This window comes from Pogona vitticeps, chromosome 1, assembly GCF_051106095.1.
Source record: "Pogona vitticeps strain Pit_001003342236 chromosome 1, PviZW2.1, whole genome shotgun sequence".
Lineage (NCBI taxonomy): Eukaryota > Metazoa > Chordata > Lepidosauria > Squamata > Agamidae > Pogona > Pogona vitticeps.
The window spans coordinates 232589075-232607355 of NC_135783.1; the positions used below are offsets into that span (position 1 = coordinate 232589075).

The 18281-nt window shown below is 41.4% G+C and overlaps 2 protein-coding genes and 1 long non-coding RNA gene across 4 annotated transcripts in view; 1 reads left to right on the plus strand and 2 right to left on the minus strand.

Annotated features, from left to right (window-relative positions):
* Positions 1 to 3555, plus strand: part of ADCY5 (adenylate cyclase 5) — a 315866-nt gene extending 312311 nt beyond the window's left edge. Inside the window, exon 21 of the mRNA XM_020801086.3 lies at positions 470 to 3555. Within this exon, the coding sequence (XP_020656745.3) occupies positions 470 to 598 (129 nt within the window). The 3' untranslated portion in view covers positions 599 to 3555. The remainder of the gene's footprint in view (positions 1 to 469) is intronic.
* SEC22A (SEC22 homolog A, vesicle trafficking protein) overlaps positions 1 to 18281 on the minus strand; it is a 50284-nt gene that overhangs the window by 7676 nt on the left and 24327 nt on the right. Inside the window, exons 4-7 of one of the 2 annotated variants that reach the window (XM_020801087.3) lie at positions 17211 to 17405; positions 13803 to 13921; positions 12086 to 12151; positions 10008 to 10761 (exon numbers count right to left, since the gene is read on the minus strand). In XM_020801087.3, coding sequence (XP_020656746.1) covers positions 10561 to 10761; positions 12086 to 12151; positions 13803 to 13921; positions 17211 to 17405 — 581 coding nt within the window. In that variant the 3' untranslated portion in view covers positions 10008 to 10560. Of the gene's footprint in view, positions 1 to 10007; positions 10762 to 12085; positions 12152 to 13802; positions 13922 to 17210; positions 17406 to 18281 lie in introns of those variants that run through there. The other variant, XM_072985215.2, reaches the window with a different exon arrangement.
* Positions 3608 to 9052, minus strand: LOC144583120 (uncharacterized). The gene is made up of 2 exons (XR_013536730.1): positions 8970 to 9052; positions 3608 to 3843 (listed from the first exon to the last, which is right to left on the minus strand). It is a non-coding gene; the product is annotated as an uncharacterized LOC144583120 (long non-coding RNA).

Sequence of the window (18281 nt, forward strand, 5' to 3'; positions counted from 1 at the left end):
TCGATCCTGAAAGCAGGGAGGACTGTAAGCAAAGGGAAGCCAGGAAGATGCACTTCCCCTGCCCAAATGCCAGTTAGACATTTACAAAGTGAAGGTCTAAAGAGGCTACAGTAAATGTGTTTCTTTGGATGTTCATACAACACCCTAGTCCTCCCATCGCAGAAGAGCTGCCGGGACATCCACCTGAGTGTTTTTGCAAGCACCCATACAGACTGGACTGGGAAAGGTCTATCTGACATTGGGCAAGGTGAAAATGGGTGTCTGTGCATCCCTACATCCCCGTCATGGTTATATTTATTAATTGTATAGACTGGTTCTGGCAGGAATCATGGTTATGGCCCTCCTGGCTTTCAGGCCTCTGGATTGGAACAATCCCAGACTCCCTTTATTTCTATGTGGCCACTCTGATTGTTACCAAAGCAGCAGTGTGATTTGATGCAATTCATTCTTCCTTTTGACTCGTTCCCAGGTGACCACAGATATGTATCAGGTTCTAAGTGTCAACAACTATAAACTAGAATGCCGAGGGGTTGTTAAGGTCAAAGGCAAAGGAGAAATGACTACCTACTTCCTAAATGAAGGTCCACCAGCAAGTTAGCAGCAGCAGCAGCAGGCAAGGAAGACTCGAGGATGGCTCAGTTTCATTCAAACACAGTAGTAAGTTGGAGAAAAATCTGCTGCTTGGCAGCAAATCTTAATACCAAGACATGGCTGAGTATTTCATGAGATGTCTCATATAGCAGGATTGTGTGCAAGAGAGAAAAGAGTAAAGACAGTTCGGGCTACATAACACATAATTCAGAAGTTACCTGGCTCTGCTGTGGATTTTTCCCGCCTAAGTTGATCGTCAATGAATTGACCAAAGATTTATGCTTAACGGAGTTTGGAGATGAATACGTGGAATTGAGATCTTCAAAAAGGCTGCTACACAGAACTTCAGATATTTAACTATTTATTTGAGATAACACAATGTGTTGTGTTTTTGTTTTTGTTTTTTAAATTGAAGGAAAGTATGATTCGTTACAGCAGAAACAAGGAACCAGAGCAACAATACTTGGGGAAGTGTGTGCATTCCCATACTATTCCTGACTTGTGCTGTCAAGCAACTTGACGAGTGCTGCTGTTCTTTTATTAGCCGTGTGAGTGGGCTGTCAAAGTTAGGAATGCTGCCCACTGCTGCTCTGTACAAAGGGCCTTTTTCTAATGAAACCATCAGTAAAGTTTTTAGATGGGGAAAAATATGCCTTCTTATGTACTCTTGCCATCCCTATCCTTATACAGATATGAGGTTTACCAGGACTGCTATTTTGAAAGGAAAAAGAAACACTGCTTGAGGCGAGAAAAGACTTTTTCAAACGTATTTATTAAATGAAAAGGCCTTCCCGCTCCTGTTTGGTGCATATCTGTTTACATATATGAATGACTAGCTGTCAACATGAAACACTTAGGCAGAGAGAGTCCTCTGACACATGTGGGATTGTTGGTTTGGGGGTTTGTTTTGGGGGTTTTGTATTTTGTAATATGGAAGATACCAAGGTCTAACAAATATTCCGAAATTCTATATTTTGAAAATTATTGAGTTAAACACTCACCCTACTTGAGCAACAATGATTCACATGTGGATCAGCTATAGTGTGGGTGGGTGTGCACCAAACCACTGTGTGAAGGTGCCAGGTTTGGGGTTGGGTGGGTGGGTGGACACATTCAGCAATCCAACTGAATGCCCAGTACCTAGCACAGCGTGTCGGCTGTCAAGACAGGGCAGAAACAGAAACAACAGGGCTCTAGCCTGCACCCCGAACATTTGATGCACATGTAGCAGCACACATGTGTTGTTCACCAGTATTCAGAAGAGCGGAAAGGGGGGGCACCTAAGCTGCATTGAAACCTCTCCCTTTCTGGTTCCCTATTTGAGAGTTGCTCAGGGCTATGAGTTGTTTCTGCCCTTCAGCTCTCAGGTCTCCCTTAATCCAGCAGTGGGTGTGTGAAGCTATCTGCTGTGCTCTCCTTTCTCTGGATGAGGGCTGGGCAGAGCAGTGCACACAAAGCGGTGGTGGGAGGTGTACATAGGCTATAGAGTTGTGTGACATTATTTTCATTATTTTCTGAGTTGCAGACTTGGCAGTTTTCAGACAAACACTGTACAGCCCAGGACACAAGTAAACAAACAAACAAAAACATGATAGGAGAAGGGAATGCTAGGTTGAACTGTCTAGAATGAAGTGTGTGAAACCACAATAAAGCAGACTAGGAGTATCAAGAGATAGCCCAGCTACATTTAATTCTGATTGTTGGAAGGAGATGAGTGTAAAAAAAAGTGTGCTCACAATTCTGAATTTTTATTTGTCAGGAATACTACCACAAGAGCCGCATGGAGTGTGTATCTGGAACAGGAAAAATGAAATCAAGCATTTCTTTTTCAAAAGGATGTGAATGTTTACAATTTATATAATAACTGTATGCATAAGTCCTATAGATGGCCTTGGATTTTTGCTGTCTCGGATTGAAGTGGCAGGATGTGAATTCATTTATTCACATTTATTATGGATTGCAGTTTGAAGATTCAATAAACAAATTGTATTGATTTCATCCTCTGCAGCTAAGATGGCATTCATGCCACAATTAAAAAACAAAACAAAAAATCACGGGGGTATTAAGGTTGAAAAAGACAGAATTTGTTAACAGATGTATGACTGAATGAAATACATTTTGAATTTTTAAAGACCGTCCCCTTCATATTTTATCAGTAACTATAAAAGCATAAAATGCCTATATTTTTATATGTCAGTAGGTGAAGACTTTTGATACTCAATTTGGCTATCTCAAAAACGACGTCCAACATTTTGCTATTTGTTTTTCACTCTTCTCAGGGCAGAATTTCTATAGTTTTCATAATCTAATGTTTGCCCATTGCTGGCAATTATGACATTGGGGCTGAGGCTTCTCTTTGACCAGGAAATTAAGAACGATGCTGCTGGTGAATTTGTCATCCTGTTTAACACAGTTCTTACATTAAGCTACTTTGAACTAGAGCTTCAGTACCATCCTACTTTCTTACTGTCTTCTTCCTTTCCGCTAGGGTACATCCTGGAACAGTGCAGTAGCCAGACTTTTAGAAAACTGCCAAGTCTGTCCTTGTACTATATTTTGAACTTCTGAAGAAAAATTCCCATTTATTTGCAAAGGTTTTATTTACACAGTATTTGCAGCTTGTTCTCCATCACCTTCCATCCTTTGTTTTTGCTGCCATTTACCACTTCCAAATTTTAATTAACAGCACAATAACATAGGATCATTTTGTTTTAGTTTTGCCTCCTGCTTTGAAGTGTGCGTTCTTAACATTTGAGCAAACCACCTTGCGCGATTGTGTTGTCAATGAAATTTTCAGTCGCCTGTATCTCTGACTGTGATTGTTGACTGTGTCATGATCATTTCAAGGGGTATGCACTCTTTATTCTGGCTCTTGCAAAAATTGATACAGTTATGATTTCCCATGGAAATTTCAATCTGTTTAAGTAATTTAACAACTATATTAAACACTGTTTCACTTGTGAATCTGTCCATTTTTCCCTGTTAGAATCTGGCTCGTAAAAGATCAGAAATAATGTTGCAGAATAAAGTATCATTTAATATTCAGTGGTTGGAGTGACCTCCCAAATATATTTCAGGATCATCAATGCAATAATAGTAGCTCTTTGGACTTCTATACTGTAATTTGTCTCAATAATTGTAACTGTTCATAGATGTATAGCTGGATACTGTCGGAGCACAGAAAGATGAGACAAACAACTTCCTCATAGGATGTGTCTGTCCGCTTCTTTGTGATTGTACAGAAGACTGTTGCTAGAGGAGTGGAAAAATATACAGATGAAGGTGGCCATTAGTCTCAGCCATTGGATCTCAATATCATGAAAAGCACTGGAAAATGAAGCAATCAATGGAAGGTTTTCATTCTTGTCAAAGTTTAGTTTAGCTTTTTTTATATAGGAAACTGGATGACGACAGAGGATAAAAGCAGGAGCCTGTATTCCTATTAACATTCCATTAATTCCTTAACAGAACTAGCTGTCCTAATTGTATCCAAGAGCAGTTCAACCAGCACTAAATGGCAAATCCAGGTAATTTGATGAGATTTTTATGAATGTACTGATTGGGGCTGCATGCAGACACACTTTACCGTCTCATTGTGCACATATAGGAGACTATGCCCTATGCACATACATCTTCCTGGTTGACATGGTATCTCTCTTTTTTCTATTTGTCATTTTCACACTATTCAGTTGTTCACAAAAGGATTAACATAATGCAGAAGCAGACAGTAAGTTCTAGCCCTAGCCCCTACTCATTCGCTGTCCTCACAGGAGACTGCTTGAAGAGGAAAGCCCCTGTTACACACAAAGCTCCTCTGTGCTTTTGACAAGAGAACGAGGACCCTCTTGCTGCTCATATGTTCAGATTAACACTTCAACAGATTAACTGTTCAGATTCACACTTTAACACTGCTCACACTTTTCTGAGCACCTGCATAGGCTTATGATTTTCTATATTTCAGATTCTTTGGAAGCTCTTCTGAATGAAATTAGTTACCTCTACTAATTTAAGTGTTGTTTTTTTTTAATACAGCAGCTGGAGATAGGCAGCTGCTGGTTAAACAGTACAGAAGGGGGAAAAACCCTCATCTAATGACTCATCTTCTCTATGCTGAACTCTGTTAAGATGATGCAGCACAAAGTGCCCCTTGCTACTGATTCTGAGATAACAATAATAATCTCAGTATGTGTCAGTAAATGGGGAAAAAAGCAGCACCTACTAGGAAAAGAGGCATTTAAAACAGGCTAAGAGGAAATGCATCCATTTTTAAAAAAACAACAACATAATTTCAAATCAGATGTAGAAACAGCACAGCCACCTCCTCTTTTAAAAGGGCTAATGCTATGGATGTTAGCTGATCGATAACTAGGAACTCACCAAAAATACAGACTGCTTGAAATTCAAAATTATGGGAATAACTGCAAAGCACAGCTTTTACTGAATCACTTTACACAAAGTCTTCCCACTTAACGGAATGGAACCCTTCAGTATTCCATACTGATGCCCAAGGCTTCAAGTCAGTTGACAGGTAAGCCAATCGAAAGCAGATTTTCCTCAGGTTGGACCACAGTCCATCAAAATCACTGTTATAGTCTATATATGGAAAATTTATAATTCTGCCTAATTTTACGAAACTACAAAACTACAATTTACGAAACTACAATTATTTGTATTTTACTTTATATTGTTCTGGTTTTACTGGTCTTTGACCGTAATAAATTTACTACTATTATATAGTTATATAGTTATGAAATCAACTATATATAGTTGATTTAATGAGACTTGCCTATCCAAGAAGCTGTTTTATCATGCTATTTGGTTATCTTTCAACAAAATGCCGTAACTTTTTATCTCTGGCTTATTTGCCTGCGATACTGCATAGCAAATGAGACACAGCTGTAAGCCACATTTGTGAAATCCATAAGAAAATGCAAATACTTGCTGGATAACAGGAGCTTTTGGCAAAGGTGTAGTGCATGTACCTCTGCACCTCATGAACAACAGCCTCCCTCCCCAGGACCCATGTGGCAAGCTGCTTTGGAAACCCATGGGGGGGGTTGCACAGTGAAAAGTGAGGCTGTCATTTCTTCAGCAGCAGGAGACAGGAGAATAAAACTAACTCCACTGGGCATGGCTGAGGCCTAGGTTGTAACTAAAGCAGGGTTCTGCAGCTTGCCTCAAATACATTGGTACCAGTTTTAACAACAATCCCAAGATGCAAACATGTATTTGTGCTGCAGAATAATAAACAGTATATCTTATACAGTGGGGTCTTGACTTGAGAACTTAATCCGTATTGGAAGGCAGTTCTCAAGTCAAAAAGTTCTCAGGTCAAATCTGCATTTCCCATAGAAATGCATTGAAAACCATTTGATCCGTATCTGCTCTTTTCCGTCCATAGAAATTAATGGGAAGCTGCTATTCCTCCTTCAACCACTAGAGGGGGATATTTTGTTTCTTTTTTTCTTAGGTCAAGAAAGGTTCAGGGAAGGCAGGGAAAATACAGTCCAGGCAGTACAGTGGACCCTTGACTTACAGAATTAATCCGTATTGGAACGGTGGCTGCAGGTCAAAAAGTCTGTAGGTCAAGTCTCCATTGAGCTACAGTGCATTGAAAACCGATTAATCCCGTAACAGGCCATTTTTGTTCCATTTTGGGGTTTTTTCTGGTCTGTAGGTCGATTCCCCGGCTGCAAGTCAAATCTAAATTTTGCGGCCAGAGAAGTCTGTAACTCAAAAAGTCTGTAAGTCAAGCCGCCTGTAAGCCAAGGGTCCACTGTAATGCCTTGTTCCAGGCCCAGACAGTGGGCTATGGTAACACAAAAGGGATATTGTTACAGGTTTCTACTTAGAAAACACATGGATAAATACCCGTTGGTTGCAATGACTATCATTTCAGAAGTCTTGGTCAGCTTTTATTGACCACTTACAAAAGTGCATCTATTACGCCTAACTGTTTCCACACATATTTGTTTACAGCTCTAAACCATCAATTTATGTTACATTTGGAACTTAAACTGTGCCTGCTTGCCTTCAATGACACCAACCTCATTGAGGGGGGCATAGTTATTATACACAGCTGTTGACACAGACAGGAAGCACTAAACACAACCTTGAGAATCGGGTCACTGTCCAACCCAGTGCTGGGTTTCTGTTTGTTTGTTTTTTAAAAGATTCTGGGATGCCTTTCATATGATTCGTGAACAGGTCAAAATTTTTGCTAGTACTGGTTATGTAATAAATATCTCGGCATTATTTCAAACATTTCCTCCCGCAGCTCAGCTGGGGGAAAATGCCTGCGGTGGCCTCGGAAGGACCCTTCTGAAGGGTCCTTCAGAGGCCACCGCCGGGATTCCCCTTCCCCGCGGTCGGCTTCCCCAGCCATGGTCGGACTGTCAGGAGTCCAACCATGCCTGGGGTAGTCGGCCGCGGGTGGGATCCAAGCCGCGGGGCGGGGGTGGAAGGCATGGCCGGGCTCTTCGGCAACTGCCGAGGCTCGGATCCAAGCCTCGGCGGCTGCCGAACAACCCGTCCATGCCTCCGATCCTCCCCCCACGGCTTGGATCCAAGCCGCGGGGGAAGGGAGGAAGGCCTGGCCGGCCTCTTCGGCAGCTGCCGAGGCTCGGATCCAAGCCTCTGCGGCTGCCGAAGAGCCCATCCATGCCTCCGATCCTCCCCCCACGGCTTAAAGCCTCCTCGCGCTGCCTAACCCGGCCGTTCTCGGACTTCTAGAAGTCTGAGAACGGCCGGGGTAGGCGGCGCGGGGAGGCTTGAAGCCGATTGAAGCCGCCCCGCCTCCCCCGGCCATTCTCGGACACCTAGGTATCCGAGAACGGCCGGGGTAGGCGGCGTGGGGAGGCTTGAAGCCGATTGAAGCCTCCCAGCGCCGCCTCCCCCCGGCCATTCTCGGATACCTAGGTGTCCGAGAACTGCCGGGGGACGTGTCGTGGGGAGGCTTGAAGCCGATTGAAGCCACCCCGTGCCGCCTCCCCCGGCCATTCTCGGACACCTAGGTGTCCGAGAACGGCCGGGGGTAGGCAGCACGGGGAGGCTTGAAGCCGATTGAAGCCGCCCAGCGCCGCCTCCCCCTGGCCATTCTCGGACACCTAGGTGTCTGAGAATGGCCGGGGGAGGCGGTGCGGGGCGGCTGTAGGCGGCGCAGGGAGGCTACCAGCAGCAGGGACAGGGTGGGGGGTTATCCGGAAGGCTTGAAGCCTCGCCGCACCGCCTACCCCAGGCCGTTCTTGGACGCCTGGAAGTCCGAGAATGGCCGGGGTAGGCGGTGCAGGGAGGCTTCAAGCCTTCCGGACACCCCCCCACCCTGCAGCCACCGCTTGAAGCCTCCCCGCGCCACCTACCCTGGCCGTTCTCGGACACGTGGAAGTCCGAGAACGGCTGGGGAAAGCGACATGGGGAGGCTTCAAGAGGCGGCTGCAGGGTGGGGGGGTGTCCGCTCCCAGCCTCCCCCCACGGCTTGGATCCAAGCTGTGGGGGGAGGCTGGGAGGGTGGTGGGATTGGGATGCCTTTCAGGCAACCCGGGCTTGGTGGGATCCAAGCCCGGGATGCCTGAAAGGCATCCCAATCCCACCACCCTCCCCCCGCGGCTTGGATCGAGCCACGGCGGCTACTCCAGCCATGGCCGGACTCTAGGGAGTCCAGCCATGGCTGAGGTAGCCGCCATGGGTCAGATCCAAGCCGCAGGGGGAGGGAGAAAACCGGATAATCCGTTCCTATTGGAACGGATTAACCGGTTTCCAATGCATTCCTATGGGAAATGGTGCTTCACATAACGATGTTTTCACATAACGATTTTTTTTTTGGAACGAATTAACATCGTTATGTGAGGCACCACTGTATTTTCCTTTTAGGAATAAATGTAGATTGTTATACATGAAAAAAAAATCCCCTGAAAATAAGCCCTAATGCATTTTTGGAGCAAAAATTAATACAGTATAAGACTCTGTCTTATTTTCGGGGAAACGGTACATCTTTGGAGATGATCCCTTTTAGAAGTTAAACTTTATGTCTTATTAGATATGAATTGTGCAAATAATCTACTGCAAGGATGAACATTAAGTTTCCCATCTTTACACTGTAGCCAACACCACCTTGTTCAGCAGCTGAGCTTGTCTAGTTCTTAACTAGATAATTGCAATTAACTATACATTTGGCAAAGAAGCTACCACATCTCATGGCTGATGCGTGATTTAGAATGTCTGAAGTTGGCAAGAGCACTGACCAATTTGCCCCACAACTGATAATATGTCCTCTCAAAATCAGAATATATTTTGCATATGAAAAAGTTTTCCCAACAACCTCTACTGAACAGCATTTGTTTCCAGGTCTTCTTAACAGCTTGGGAGCCAGCAATATTTACCAACTCTAGGATTCTTGGGCAGTGGAAGACAGGAGGGCCTGGCGTGCTCTGATCCATGGAGTCACGAAGAGTCGGACACAACTAAACAACAACAAAGAATTCTTGAGTGTGTGAGATATAAGTTTTGCCCTAGATTAAGGCGGTCCCACTGAAATCAACAGGACTTAAATCAGTGTGACTATACACAACTTTGCCTCGATCTGGACAACATATTTCAAAAGGTTTATGTCACCTTTTGGATAACAAACTTGGATTTAGACTGTGGATTCAAAATGGTTTGTTTGTTCTTTCAAGGACAAGAAAAAGAAGGAATGTGTGTAGCTTATGGCTGTTTCCTGAGACACAGGGTCAAACCAGACATGAAGAGGAACTATGTTTCCCCTACCCATTCCCCTTCCATAACAGGATTCAGATATAAGGACCACAATGATCAAAAATGGCAATTAATCCCACACGTGCCTTCCAATGATCAATCAGAACTTAGGGGTGAAATAAAAAATGCTAAATGCAGTATACCTTAATGATGTGCTATAACAAAAAGACTTATTTCACTTCGTGAAATCATGTGCTATAACAAAAAGACATATTTCACTTCGTGAGGGAGCACCACTTCTAAAAACATGCTAAGCATACTGGTCAGTTTTAACCCATACTCATATTTCTACTTCTGGCGGATGAAAACTGTCCATGGCTCTGGTGGTTCACATCTTCTGCTGAAGAGCTATCATGCACAAACCAGTATATCTAATGATAACAACAATTCTACTGAAATTTCTAAGAAATAAAGTGTTTTCCTAAATCAGGACAGTTAGTGGCCTATAATGGATCAGGTTTCTATCATTATATTATAGAACAAAAGAAAAAGTCTCATGTTTTTATTGCCCCCATTCTTCTCACCAGCAAACTGTTTTTTAACTTTTTAAATGTTCAATAAAATGACTGAAAACTACATGTGAAGATGTTTATATTCATATGTGTGAGTGCAGGGGGGAAGTCAATTCAAAACTGTTTTCAAAGCAAATTACACACACAGAGAAAAAAGGTAAAGAAGTTTATAAATAACTGAGCACTAGATAGCAGGCCTTTTGGGGTCCAAGATGAACAGATGGTTTCTGGTTTACATTTTAATTAAGGGAATGCAGACACACACCATTAAATTTATGTGCAATCCAATGATCTGGCATTTAGGGATTCATTCAGACTGAATAATTTCTTAATACCATCCCTTTATTTCATCCTTTTCACTGCCTCACAAAGGCAAAACCAACTAACTGGCTTGAGACTAGAGGAATCACCTGATATACAGAACATGTCCAGTGCAGATCCTCTGTCATTTCCATAATCCTGAAGGTGGAGATTTTCATGCTGTCTTCTCATCTGTCCTTAGGGTACATTCTCTAGCACAGGGGCTTCAGCTATAGCCCCAATTAGTTCCCAAACCCCTTTTCAGGCTCTCCTTTGAGGAAAAATCGCACTGTAGAGTCACTAATGTCTTGAATATGGGGAGCTTCTCTCTTCCAGAAAAGCTGTTCATTCCTGAGAGGAATAATGATTGGATAAAGCTTGCTTTGAGACTTTCGGAGGACAACCATCACACGTTGTAATCAGGAGACTTCCCTTGTGGCTGCCTTAGCCGGATTTGTAACATTGAAAAAGCGCCCACAGTTACATGAAAAAAGATCTGCCAAAGGTTGCGCAGTTCATAAAGATACATATTGCACAGGCAGATTAAGCCAAACGTTAGGAAGGATTTGATGTTCCGCCAGCCTGTGCAGTATACAAACAGATAGCACTGCAAAAGGGGAGAAAGGGTTGTTAGGGTCAGGAATAACTCCTGGGGCCATACCAAATTCTTGAATGGAAAAAGAACAGAAAGCAAAGGGGCAGAATAACAATTCCCACAAGGCTAGAAACTTGATACATTTTTAAAAAATGTGTTTTATTTGTATTCCTGCGACTCTAAACAATTTTTTGAAATTGCTTTTGAGATAGTTTTGAACATAAACCTGTTATTCATGTTGTGAAGCTACATAGATCTGTTTTGATGCTCTTTGCTTGTAACACATTAGAGTATTTTACACAACAAGATGTTTCCTGGTGTTATACAACCCAACTTGTATATCATGCGCAATTGAACTTGAGGCAAAATAGCAAATAGGTTCCACAGTACTATATGGGTTGCTTTGAGAATGTGAAATGTTTTCCTTCAGTACCCACTGAAGATTACTTAGGAAGAGAGCAACAGAAACTAATTGGTCTTACAAAGCTAATCTGAATCAGCTATTTAGATTAGCTTTGTCTCAAGTAAGGCAAAATGCTGATAATGCACAAAAACACGTGACAGCTAAAATACTTATCATATGCTGTTTCAAAGTTAATACACTACACCTACCAGATACAGTATACTAATGCTAAGGTCCTCAAAGCAGCATTTGGAGTATCACAGTACCCACAAAGCTACACTGAAGCCCCTAGCAAGTTGTCTTTACCTGCTTCAAATAAACAGCATAGAGAGATGCCATCTTAAGCAAAGGCTGGGGGGGGGGGAGACCATCTGCCCACCAAGGATGTCTTAGGCTTTCCACTTCCATGGGTATGTGCAGTGCTATCCTGTCTCCCATTGAATACACTCCCAATGCTATGCTGGGTGGCAGAGGGCCTGCTGGCTTCTCAGTCTAAGTTATTTCACAGGGTGAGCGCCCAATGAAACAGAGGGAACCTCATCTGAGTGCTTCATGAATCTCCTGACTCATTTATGTAAAAGACAATCTACGTTAAAAACAAACACTTAAAACAAATTCCACATTTCTGTGCATGCCAGAAAATCATAACCTGCTAAAAACTGCCTGTTTATTGATCACTCAAATCAAGTTACGCCCCATTGTGCTTCTGTGAATTTCTGGAATCAAACGGTCATTCTGTGGTTACGGCCACATTCCAAGAACATTTCATGTGAGAACAAACTAAAGGCTACCATTTATCCATTATCATCACAACTCAAAAACAATGAAGTAAATAGAGTTATATTTATTTCATATCAGACACAATAAGGTTTAGCCTCAGTAACAAACAAAGGCTCCTGAAGATCATCCAAATGTGTAGGAAGTATCCCCTACCTGATATAAACAAGCTGCTGTGCCAAGAAAAAAGGCAATAATGTAGCTGAAGTCTTCTCTCTCATCCTGGGGGGGAAAGACATACAAAACATTCTCAAATCAATGTCTTCCATATTATTGAAATATGCTTTTACATAATGAACAGAGTTAAATAAAACATCACTCCAGTTGACTGTCAGGGACAATGAAATCCCCAAAGTGTCTTGCTCAGATTTCAGCAAAAATCAGTTCCAATAGACTTTATGAATTTCTTTTTCATAACCTTCTCCATGACAGTTTGCACCCTAAACTCTCTGATACTACCAGAAGTCCTTAGTCTAAATTCAACTGCTAGTCTCAACTAAACCTGACTCAACTGCTGAATGGGAAGTCAATGTTTATATAAATCGAACTGACACAATAGGTCTACTCTAGCTAGGGCCAGCCACTGGATTTGGCACATCCCTGAATCCAGAAAAGGATGTGCAATCACAAAGACATCTTCCATGCACTGACATCCTCCTTAGGATAAGAAAGCAAAGGCAAAGACTGGAGGATACCCATCTGCACAACATTTATTTTCATAGTATATCTGAATTGGGATGTGTACCACCACTGTGCCACATTTTTGCACAAATAAAGTGAACATGTCCATATTCAGTACATACTGAACATAAGCACTGGACCTAATAGCAGCTAAGCAGCCAGACATTTATATAATACTGCTCAAAAATGCAATAAAACAAAAGTAAAGTATGTTTGGGAATGCAACAAACAAATTAAGAGCTTTGTTAGCAAAAACAAATGAAAATTATCCGATAGAATGTATTTACTGAAACTGGTTCCCAAAATGTTTGTGCAGAGCAAGTTTCACTGTGGGCGAGATACCTTTGGGAACAAACTAAGGGAGCAGGATTCACATCTTTTTTTAAACACACCCGATAACTGTTAAAACTGAATACGCATCTAGCACCACTTTGATGAGACTAATCTACTACTGTACACAGCCCTCATATACTGTAGTGAAAAAAGACTCTAAGAACCATGTAAATTACAGCATATCCACTAGATGGTGCTAAGGTTTTATAAAGTACAATTTCAAAGTTAAGTGACCAGGAAGTCACACAACCTTATCAGCTACCTCTCTGAAATACTTTCAGTTAGATAACTAAACGGGGAGATAATTTAAATAAATAAATAAATATGACATGGCAGTTTTTTCTCTTAAGAAAAGTAGAATGATGCACAAAGCAGATAGTCTTTTAAAAGTTATGGGAAAGATAGAAATCCCAATTGCACTCCATTGACATTTATAGATTACAAGTCAATATAATTTTATTATTATATGCTCGATGGAATATTACAAAGTAGTATACTGAAGCAACAAGGTCATCTCCTTTGCTAAAAACACATGACTATCAGTTATGTGGACTGTACTGAGAGGGAGAGAGAGAGAGAGGCAGAGGCCTGGAACTCATCAGGAACTGAAAGTTTGTTCACTCCAGTCCAACCTGTTCAATGATGCTGGGAGGCAAGAAATAGCTCAGAAATCTAAGCTCAGCCCGCAGGCAACAGCTGCCAAGCCCCACATTGTGGAAAGAGATCCTGTTCTCCTTATTAAAATGGGGACTTTGATTCTGCTAGTTAACGGAAGAGTACTTGAAAAATTAAACTACAGGTAATTCTTCAAAGATCGCTGCACTTTCTTCAGCTACACAGTCATCAACTGACACAATACCTGCAGAAGACTCTCTACGGCATGAAAACCACGAATTAAATTCAAAGCTCCACATAAAAGACTCAGTACAAAGGAAACTATCCCAGACAGCGTCACAGGTCCCAGTCGCTGATGAGGGCCTGGAAGGCAGAAAGAAGAACACACTATAAATATTTAAAGATGTTTTCTTTAATCTTTGAGCATTAATGCTGTTTTTCAATGTCTTCTTCCTGCTCAAGAGCAAATAACTTAAATGAGAAAACATGTAAGCTTATTGAGTGCAAGCTCCACCATACACTGTCACTACGTAACCTCTGTTTCATTTCTTCTGAAAAAAAAATACCAGCATTTACTGGATTGGCTTACTAGCTGTTGCATATATGGCTGCACGTATATTTGGAATATATGAAAAAAAATCTTAATTTTTCAGAATATGGAGAAACAAATCTTGATCAAATTAAAGCCGTGTGAGGCTTAAGTAAAGATGAGTTTAGGGTTAACACGCTCAAGCTGCTCAGTACTAGGACGGTATTTTGCAGTAAAGAAATAAAATATAAAACTACCCAGTAAAACTGAACCCATAATTATTAGCTGGCTTATTAATTGTACTCTGGACAAAAAAAAGCTCTCAATATTCCTTTTTCTTCTCAACCAAAGCATAAGCTATTAATTTAAAAATTGATTTAAAGGAAATAATAATCACCATGCTTGCTTTAATTATTTTAGGTGGTGGTCAGTAATACTGAATACCATCTTAAATGGTTTGTTCCAAAATAACACACCTATAATTAATATTCAAGAAGAGACAAATGGACATCATTCACCTTTTCAAATTCTACCTGATTTAATTTCTTCAGTGAACTTTGCATGCCAATATATTCATATTTAGTACTTCTGGCCCCTTTTCTCAAGCACTTTATTGTTGATCACATGCAGGCTGTTCACCTTTAAGGCCAAATGATCCTTATGGGTTCCTTCCTCATCAAATGTACATAAACTTCCCACCCTTGGTGCATTTGTTAAATGGGGCACGGAGAAGTACCCAGACATAGAAAAGCACCTGAAACTACAACCAGTGACTTTTTCACCCTCTGATCGACAATGGCACCCAGTGTGCCATCATTCTCTTACAAATCATAATGACAATCAAAAGGCAAAAGAGGATGGGTGGGGTTTTGCAGACGCTCATCTTCACTACTACAGAGCCAACAGTGTGAACAAATGACTGCCAGTTTTTAGTGGATGTATGCTGAAGCCGTTACTGTGCTATTCCACAAGTGACAGAAACTGAATTTGGGAAAAAGAATTAAAAAAAAAAAAGGCAAAATCCACAGTAGTCTAGGCAACATAGGGAGAGTGACAATAAGGTTACTGAACCATATTTAAATCATTCTGTTTAAAGCAGTGAAGTGTAAAGGTGCCAACAATGACGTTAATGAGCTGGAACATTAATATAGAGAGGGGGTGTCATTCTGCTTTGTTTGCACTCAACAGCTGCAACAGAAAAAGGTTCGCCAAAGTAGTTCATAAAGTCAGAGGAAGCTGAGGCGTGACAAAGGGAATTCCTCTAGAAGAAGGGGTACTCTACTGTCTGAGCAAAGCTGTTTCCAAATTTTCTAAGGGAACATCCTTCATGTTTCTCCCAGACCTAGTTTGTGTATTGCTTAACATGTCATTAGAAATTAGCTACTGAGAGGGAAAACTGTTTTAAAATGCAGCTTCTATTTATTTTGAACGTGCTTCTTTCTATTCTAAACCTTACATGTGAAATTAACAAAACAGACAAGGGTTTAACAAAAATATGCCGATTTCCATTAGAACTTACTAGGCTAAATGGAGACATGTTCCTAGATCCTAGAATATTAAAACTGCAGAGCTGGAAGGAACCCTTTGGATCAATGAGTCCAGCCCCTTCCAAGGAGACACAATGGGAAATCGAACTCCCAACCTCTGTCTCTGCAGCCAGATGCTAAGCCACTGAGCTATCCTTGTTCCTTCTCAGTGTTCAAGTGGAGCATTTTAACCCAGTACTACATTCTCTGGAGAATTTTGTAGCAGTTCTGCCTGTGTTCATGTACCCAGGTTAAGCATTTTGGCCAGGATCCCACTGGGACAGTACAGTGGCTGTACCTTTAAGAGTCTGAAGCATCCTATGCATTCTTGTACAACCAGTTCTCTGATTTCCTACTTCCTAGTGGGGCACATACTCAAAAGGGGGGGGGGTACCAGAAGCTCTCCACTAGTCCTACAGATAATCACAACAGAACACTGGGATTCCAGTCACTGCTAGGTGCATTTATCTTTGTCAAGTTATTATGACTCACAATACAGAATTTAAACTTAGTACATGAACCAAAGTTTACTAACAGGCATCCATCTTGAAACAGGTGGGCAGCCAGAGTCAACACACGAAGCTGATGCAATCCATGAAATGTGTATTGGACATAATGTAATGTCTGGGGAAAGACATCAGGTGATGTGCCCAGTGATTGGCTATTCAAACTATGTAAGTGCCACACACTATGGTACTGTGTGGAATATGGTGTTGAAGAGTTGATGCACGAAGTGCAGACCATTTATTTATTGTAAGTGTATTATTGACTCTGTTGACTGATGTACATCATTCCATTGTACATAGTTTGTAAATACACTGCTGGTGAAGGAATCTATTGTTTCTTTGCTATCAATCTAGAAGACTGATTTGTCTCAGAACTATCTCCCACACCCCAAATCTTGACAATCTTCCCCTGTCAGCCCAAAATCCTGCTTATATACACTAGCCAGGTTTCCCAATCTATTAGCAGTTTGTTGAATCTCAGTCTTTGTTGGCTGGTTTAAAAATGAAAAGTTCTTCAAGGCACTTATTAAGACCTTAGATGGGACAAGATTTTATGAAAAATTTATACATAATATAATTAATGTTTTTGGGGACTGGGTAAGCAGGATGAGGACCATGGCAAAGGCTTGGGAAGAAGACACCTTAACCCTTTCCCCCTTGTCACTGTCTTACATGGATTTTTCCCCATCTGCTATCTCCAAAGGGAAGAAGGCTTCATCTGGGACCAACTGAAGCCTTTCGTCCACAGTGAATAGCAAATATAGGTGCTTAGATATGACTCGGACACCAGTGAAGATGAATGGTTAAATCTCCATCCCTGCCTAGGCCATAACCCCAACCTGGACAAGCTGCTGCTGCTGCTGCTGCTGCTGCTGCTGCTGCTGCTGCTGCTGCTGCTGCTGCTGCTGTTGTTGTTGTTGTTGTTGTTGTTATTATTATTATTATTATAAACAGCCACTTAAACTGAAATTACGGAAATGAAGAAGTATGTATTTGGCCCTTCCGATTTGCAGGAAAATTTAAACCATACAGCTTCGTTTCTGAACTTCAGAAAAGCCAACTATAGTATATTTTAAGGAAAATAAACTCACCCGTAGCTATTTTCTCAGCACCTCTGTATTCTGGAAGAGATATGTGTGGATATCCATTGGCTGAACCTAATTCAGATGAAGAAATCTGGTATGGTGGCCTCAGCCTGATTTCTGTCTGCATGTCAGCAAGGTTTACTTTTGTTGACAGAGAGCGTGGATTATTGTATCTGTGCTTGGTCCTCTGAATGAAATTATCTGTGTAAAATTAAAACAAAACTCCTTTACATTTTTGTTAATAAAATCATTTGACGCCGCATGGTTTCATGCAGAATGTATGGCTCAGATACACACATATAACTAATATATCATGGAGCAATTAATTTTGTTGCTCTGAAAAATTAAGTGCTAAAAATCTAATTATGAATAAACTAATCTGTTGCATACTGGCAAACAGGAAAGTATGGCTAATATAATTAATGAACTGAATTTTGTTTAGCTTTTCTTGTGATATAAAATGTATTATTATAGCATACAAGTGCTTGTTCTGAGAAAAGATAAGGAATAACTCTGAACACTACTCTGTTTTCTTAAGTATTTTGTGAGGCATAGCAATGCCCATAACAAGAAATCCAGGGCCCTCTATTCTGGGGAACAGTGGGGACATTTCACTCTTTCCCAAAGAAACAAAACTATCACATACCTCTTACCATCATCATTATCTCTTAACAATTAGGAAGATATACTACTGAAACCAAAGGGGGAGACACCAACACTTTCTTCATTTTTATTTAACTTTAGGTCACTTGGTACACCATGTTACACTGCTCTGGATTCCTAATTTCTTCCTTATTCACAACCAAGAATCAGTGGGATATATAGCATTGCACCATAAACAGGAATATCTGTCTACCGAGAAATCAACTGAATTGCAGCTGAACGGCAGACAGCACTGTACTCTTCTTTTTTGTTAACATTATTGTTGCAAAAAGATGGGTGTGGGGGAACCAGAATAGGAAACTGATCACTGGACTCCTGATCTCTGGCTCCACAACCAGGTGCCCACCTCACTGATCTAGCCATCCAGCTACTAACTGTGTGCTATCAAGCCAATTCTGACTTATAGCAACAACC